General features: G+C 30.6%; 1 protein-coding gene across 1 annotated transcript; it reads right to left on the bottom strand.

Annotated features, from left to right (window-relative positions):
- Positions 1-320: 320 nt before the first annotated feature.
- LOC145049599 (uncharacterized) lies at positions 321-6,192 on the bottom strand. The gene is made up of 7 exons (XM_078997985.1): positions 6,147-6,192; positions 5,574-6,062; positions 4,854-5,474; positions 4,202-4,386; positions 3,704-3,818; positions 3,310-3,583; positions 321-447 (listed from the first exon to the last, which is right to left on the bottom strand). The coding sequence occupies exons 1-7, from the start codon at positions 6,190-6,192 to the stop codon at positions 321-323; spliced, it is 1,857 nt and encodes a 618-aa protein (XP_078854111.1).
- Between the last annotated feature and the right edge of the window lie 518 nt (positions 6,193-6,710).

Raw genomic sequence — 6,710 nt, 5'->3', positions numbered from 1 at the left:
GCTTAGAGGTGACACTATATGATCTTTTGCTTTAAATGTAGGGCATCTTGGTCTAGTTTACTTAAAATAAAGTTGGGGTTTAGGCCAACATAAATAAAGGGACCATTTACTAAAGTAATTTAGTGTAATTGTACTTTATAAATTTCAAAGGTCATATTGCATATGGCATAATATTCAAGATAAAAAGAATTATATATATATATATATATATATATATATATATATATATATATATATATATATATATATATATATATATATATAACTTTTTTCATATATGAATATATATATTTATATATGAATAAATATAGAGGAAGTGATTATTCATATATAAATATGGCCACAGTGGTAGGTGGCGGAGGTGACAGTGGTTGTTGGTGCTTGGTGGCAAACGTGGCGGAGGTGGTGGTGGTGGTGGTTAGTGGAGATAACCCGTGGATATTATGGCTAAAAAAATTTATAAAATTTTATTAAAATAATAAGATATAAGTTTTGTTTTGATTAGAATCTTATTTAAAAAAATGATATTATGTTTAAAATATTATTCAAAATTAGAATTTTGGGTATTTTGTGATGCGTCCTCGTTTAATGGGATTGCTATTAACAAATTTGGTGGAGATAACAATGATTTAAGATTTTTAATTAAGTGACATGTATTCAAATTTTAGTTTGCTTTTAAATGTACGTATTAAATGGTTTCCCATTTAAGGCCTTTAAAATCACAAACAATAACAAATAAAATATGGTATTATCAGTTACTAGTTTAAATGGAAATGAAATCTCTGTTTGGCATGATATAGTAAACGGAAATTTAAAACAATGAAGGGCGAATCTTTAATTTAACATTGAAGCGAAAATGAAATATAGAAGTTCCACATATACAAAATGACTCTTTTATTGAGATAAAGAGATAAGTGCTTCATTTTCGATTAAATAGTTTCACCTTAATTTGTTCGTTTAATCAATTTACTTTTACATGTACTTATATTAGGAAATAAATAATGGATGAAAAGTAGATTTTGGAATCTATTTCATGAGCCCAATTGCCCAAGATATGTGGCTTCATAATTAGCAATAATTCAAGTAGAAGGTAGATTCTAAAAGAAATGACAACCACATAATCTTAATACCTTATATTATCATGTTAGATTTTTCAAATATGAATACTATTTTAAAACATAGATCAATTATCCTCAAACTTCCATACAACCTGCTGAGATTTTGAAACCAAACCATAATTGAAACCAAAACTAAAATCATACTGAAATAGCTATCAAAAGCTATCAATTCTCTAAATGTTCAGCTAAAAAATGAAATAGTGATTACAAATGTGAATTGCAAGAGTGTCTAGTTATTATGTGCCATGTGATTATTTTAATGAAACTATGTTACCATATTGAAAAAAATGTTATCATATGAAACTCAATTGCCAACTCCTTTAGCATTTTATTTATTTACAAAAAATGTCCCTACCTATACAATAATAAAAGCGCCAGGATCAAGAACAACGAGCCTAACAGCTCTGATACCATGTTAAAATCAGACAAGATAAATTCCCCAACATCTTCATTTCTTATATCATTAGAGGATTAAGAAACATAAGGTTTTCATGTACTTACAATTGAAACCTTACTACACAAATCCTATTTTACTCTCACAACTTATCACTCTCAAGAATTAAGAGTAAATCGAGAAAGAAAACCCTAATCGTATGAACTGGAAGATAGGAAATATGAACTGTCTTCACTCTCTCTCTTCTTTTATATGCCAGTCATCTAAATATGGAACCAACCCGAAGAGACCCGATCCAAGACTTTGACCCGCGTGTACTTCCCTGCAGTTTCACTTTAACCCAAGAAAATATATTTTGAACACAATATACCTTTTATCAAAATAACTTAACACTTTAACCAATAAATATGAGATTGACTTTATTATTATTTTCAACATCCCCCCTCAGTCGAGATATTTATCTTTCTTTCTTAAAGATATCAATAAGACCCATTTTCTTAGATAGAAAATCGTGTTGTTTTATATTCAAAGATATCTCTTAGATAGAAAATCGTGTTCTTTCTTAAAGATATTTATCTTTCTTCTTAAAGATATCAATAAGACCAATTTTAACTAACTTTAAAATTCCATTAGAGATTTTTTCTCTAACAAAATGCAAATCAACTTCTTAAAGATATCTTTAAGAAAGAACACGATTTTCCAGTTCAAACAAAATTTTTAAAACCCAAATTATTTCACAAGTAATGGAACCAAGAGCTCTATACTCAACTTCAATAGAAGATCTAGAAACAGTAGACTGTTTCTTACTTTTCCATGATATCAAACCGTTATTAAAGTAAACCATGTAACCTGATACAGACTTTCTTATAGTCAAACACTTAGCCCAGTTTGCATCAACATACCCTTTTAATTAAAATTTATCAGATTTAGTTATTGCTACTCCTCTCCCAGGACTGCCTTTTAAATACCTAAGAAGTCTAAAAGCAACTTTCAATTGAGACTTTCTAGGTTTGTGCATAAACTGACTAAGTACTTAAACTGCATAAGAGATATCAGGTCTAGTAACAGTAAGAAATATAAGCTTACCAATAAGTTTTTGAAACTTAGTTTTATTCTCTAATAGAACATTACCTTTATCATTTTCACCTATAGTTAACATAAAATTTGTCTCTAAAAGTGTATTTACAGGTTTACAACCAAGCATACCATATTCAAGCAACAGTTCTAAACAATATTTTCTTTGATTTAAGCACAAGCCATTATCAAAATTTACCACTTTAATTCCCAAAAAATATTTAAGAATTCCAAGATCCTTAATCAAAAACTGAGTTTTCATAAAATCCTTGACCTTTTTTTAATTCAGTTGCACAATTACCAGTCAATATAATATCATCCATATATACAAGTAATACAGTTATTGAACCTTCAAATTTCCTGAAAAATAATAAATAATCACTTATACTTTGTTGAAAACCAAACAAAAACAAAGATCCACAAAGTTTCTCATTCCATTTTATAGGAGCTTGTTTTAAACCATATAGTGATTTTGTAAGTTTACAAACCTTAGAATCATTAGCAGAATAATATCCAGGAGGAAGGGACATATAAACATCCTCTGTGAGATCACCATAGAGGAAAGCATTATTTATGTCTAATTGATATAAAGGCCAAGAATTATGTACAGATAAAGAAATAATAATACGCATAGTGACAATTTTTGCAACTGGAGAAATAGTTTCTTCAAAATCTATTCCCTCTATTTAATTATATCCTTTAGCAACCAAACATGTTTTATACCTTTCTACATCACCATTTGATTTGTATTTAATTTTGAAAACCCACTTATAGCCAATTGGTTTTCTATTTATAGGAAAATTAGTTATTTCCCAAGTATGATTTCGATGAAGAGCTTCCATCTCTTCATTCATAGCCTTAACCCAATTTGGATCAGACAAAGCTTCTTTATAATCTTTAGGTTTAATAAACTTATTCAAATTAGAAATATGACACTTTGTGTTAGTATCAAGAAAAGAATAATTAACTGACCTTTCTATACCATACTTATATTTCCCTTCAACAATATAATCAACAAATTTAACAGACATATGTGACTCACGCCTAGATCTAGAAACACCTAAAGACTGCTCAACAGAGGGGATTAAGGGTGAATAACTATTTTACTTAGACACACCAGAGGAAGAAGGAATAGAATCAACTGTAGGAGGCACAACTGCCTCGCCACTACAGTTGACAACCTCATTAGAGTTAACATCATCCAGGTGAGTGGCTGCATCAGCACCATCCAACTAAGATTATACTCTCAGCTCATCAGGATTAATACAATCATTTAAGTACTCATTAGTGTCAAAAACATCATAGGAAAAAGGATCACTAGGACCAAAATTATCTAAAGTGTTATCAACAATGGTTGATTTTAACTTGTACGGAAAGACGTACTCATAAAATTTCACATCCCTGGACATAAAAGAAGTGTTAGTGTCTAGACTAAGAAGTTTATAAGCCTTTTTATCAGAAGAGTATCCTAATAAAATACACTTTTCAGCACGTTCAGAAAATTTATCAGTAACATTTTGTTTAATAGCAAAACAAAGACAACCAAAAACTCTTAAATGATCAAAACTGATAGTTCTTTTAAAAACAAGTTCATAGGAGATAAGTCATTTAAAACAGATGTAGGCATCCTATTTAACAAGTAAACAAAAGTTAAAACTGCATCTCCCCAATACTTAACAGGAACTCCCGACTGAAACATAAGTGATCGTGCAACATTAAGAATGCGTTTGTGTTTCCTTTCCACAACTCCATTTTGTTGTGGGGTATAGGGACAAGACGTCTGATGAATGACACCATGTTCTATGCAAAAAAATTTCATTTGATTATTCACAAATTCAGTACCATTATCAGAACGTATAGTCTTAACATTAACACTAAACTAATATGACAGAATATTCACAAATGACTTAAAACAATAAAAAACTTCACTTTTAGATTTCAAAAGAAAAACCAAAGTGGCCCTAGTAAAGTCATCCACAATAGTTAAAAAAAATACTTAAATCCCACAACTGAAGCAAGTCTATAAGGTCCCCAAACATCTAGGTGAATCAATGCACCAAGTTGGGCTGAACTATGTTGACTAAGGGAAAAAGACTTTCTAGTCTGTTTGGCTCTATGAAAAGTCTCACAAGGAGGAAGAGACTCATTTCCAAGTTTTAGTTTATCTTTTAACATGTTTAAAGTCTGGTCAGCTGGATGACCAAGTCTACTATTCCAAGTTAATTTTGAAACACAACATTTAGAGTTAGTTAAACTAGCATAATTACCTGAGGGAACATGATCAAGATAATACAATCCCCCAAATTCTCTACCATTCTCCACCATCTCCTTTGATAGTGAATCCTGAATTTTACAATTATGCTCAGAAAACACTACCTCACACCCACTATCCTTACAAAGTTTGTGCATAGACAAAAGATTAACATTAAAGTCTAGAACAACAAATACATCGAATAAAGTAAGATGAGAGGATAAATGAATATTCCCTATCTTATTTATAGGTGCAGAAGAGCCATTAGGATGTTTTACAAGAAGATTAAGTCTAGACACATCCACTGTGTCATGTAGTTGTGACTCAGAGGCGATCATATGTTGATTTGCTCTAGAGTCAACAATCCAACTTTGAGAATTATTTGAATTAACAAAAGAATTACAACATTTAAACGTAGATGTACCTGCCATATTTGCAGCAGCAGATACATCCTCATTAGTAGAGCTCTCACTAATGAGACGAAGAAACTTGGAATATTGTTCACTTGTAAGATAGTGAACATCATTATCACAAACAGACTCAGAAGAAACTACAATATTACTATTAGAACCAACAGAAGATGAATTCACAGAAAAAGACTTATTCTTATTATTATTTTCATTCTTTTGTTTAAAATCTTTTGGATAACCAATCAATTTATAACATCTTTCTACTGTATGACCTTTAAGATTACAATGTTTACACTATAATCCCTGATTTCTGAACCTATTTTGACCTTTTCCTTTTTTAAAATCATTAATCTTACTATTAAAAATAGAGACTTGTGGTTTTAAAGAAGTAACAGAACTCAAAGAACCATTCTTTTGAAGAGATTCTTCTCTAGAAAGAATAGAGAAGGCAGTTTTGACATTAGGTAAAGGTTCCATTAAAAGAATGTGACTTTTAACTTGATTATATACATCATCAAGACCGCTCAAAAACTGCATTAGTTTCATCAACTTAGAATGATCACTAAGCTTAGTAGCAGCCTCACACATACATCTAGTTAAACTAGTTAAGCCATCAAACTCTTTCCATAAGGAATCAAGTTTACTGTAGTAATAAGAAAGAGAAGAGCCATTTTGTTTTAAGGTGTTAATTTGTTTATGGATATTAAAAATTATAGAACCATCAGACTTATTATAAGTCTCAAACAATTCATCCCAAATATCTTTAGCTTTATCAGAGTAAACATGACTAGCATATATAGTTTCAGAAATTGATCCTAGTATCCAATTGCACACAAAAACATTAACACATTCCTACTTAGCAGATTTAGATTTATCAATGTTTTCAAGAGTAATAGTACCATCCACAAAACCCAATTTATTTCTATCCTTAAGACCTCTAGACATAGCACTACGCCACAATCGATAATTTTCATTACCATTCAAGTTAATTGTTATTATAGATGTTACAACATTATAAGAGGGATGAACATATAAAGGGTCATCAAAATCAACAGGACTATCTTTAGGAGTACCACCCTTCAGGTATACCACTAGTCATAGTAAATCACAAAAGATACACAGAAAAAAGAGATTAACAAATGAACCAAAAACAACTAAAAACAAAAACCAGTGTTGACTTAAAGACCAGATGGTCATCACAGTATGTCGGGGCCCAAGACAATCAACACAGAGTCAGAAAATCAAGAGACAAAATCAATAACACAAAAAAATAACTGGTGTCCTCATTACAACCAGGATCTCCCACATCTATCGCTAAAGAAAAAGAAAGAAGGGAACAAGAAACCCTCACAGTGCAATAGACAAATGAGTTTATTTGAAATCAACTCCTTGAATCCGTTCCCTACAAGGGTTTATCGGTGATGAAATCCGACCCCTAGAGGATTATTTCAGATTAGAGGGAT

The sequence above is a fragment of the Lactuca serriola genome, chromosome 5 (assembly GCF_051521515.1).
Source record: "Lactuca serriola cultivar US96UC23 chromosome 5, Lser_US96UC23_V15, whole genome shotgun sequence".
Classification (NCBI taxonomy): Eukaryota; Viridiplantae; Streptophyta; class Magnoliopsida; order Asterales; family Asteraceae; genus Lactuca; species Lactuca serriola.
Note: the sequence above shows the minus strand (reverse complement) of the source record. Positions and strands in the feature narration are given on the sequence as shown.

Coding starts and splice junctions, on each gene's coding strand:
- LOC145049599 (XM_078997985.1), bottom strand. CDS start 6,192: ATGTCTAGAGGTCTTAAGGATAGAAATAAATTGGGTTTTGTGGATG. Junction 3,819..4,201: donor TAAATAGGATGCCTACATCT/GTTTTAAATGAC, acceptor GTATAATCTTAG/TTGGATGGTGCTGATGCAGC. Junction 3,584..3,703: donor TTCTATTCCTTCTTCCTCTG/GTGTGTCTAAGT, acceptor ATATTGTTGAAG/GGAAATATAAGTATGGTATA.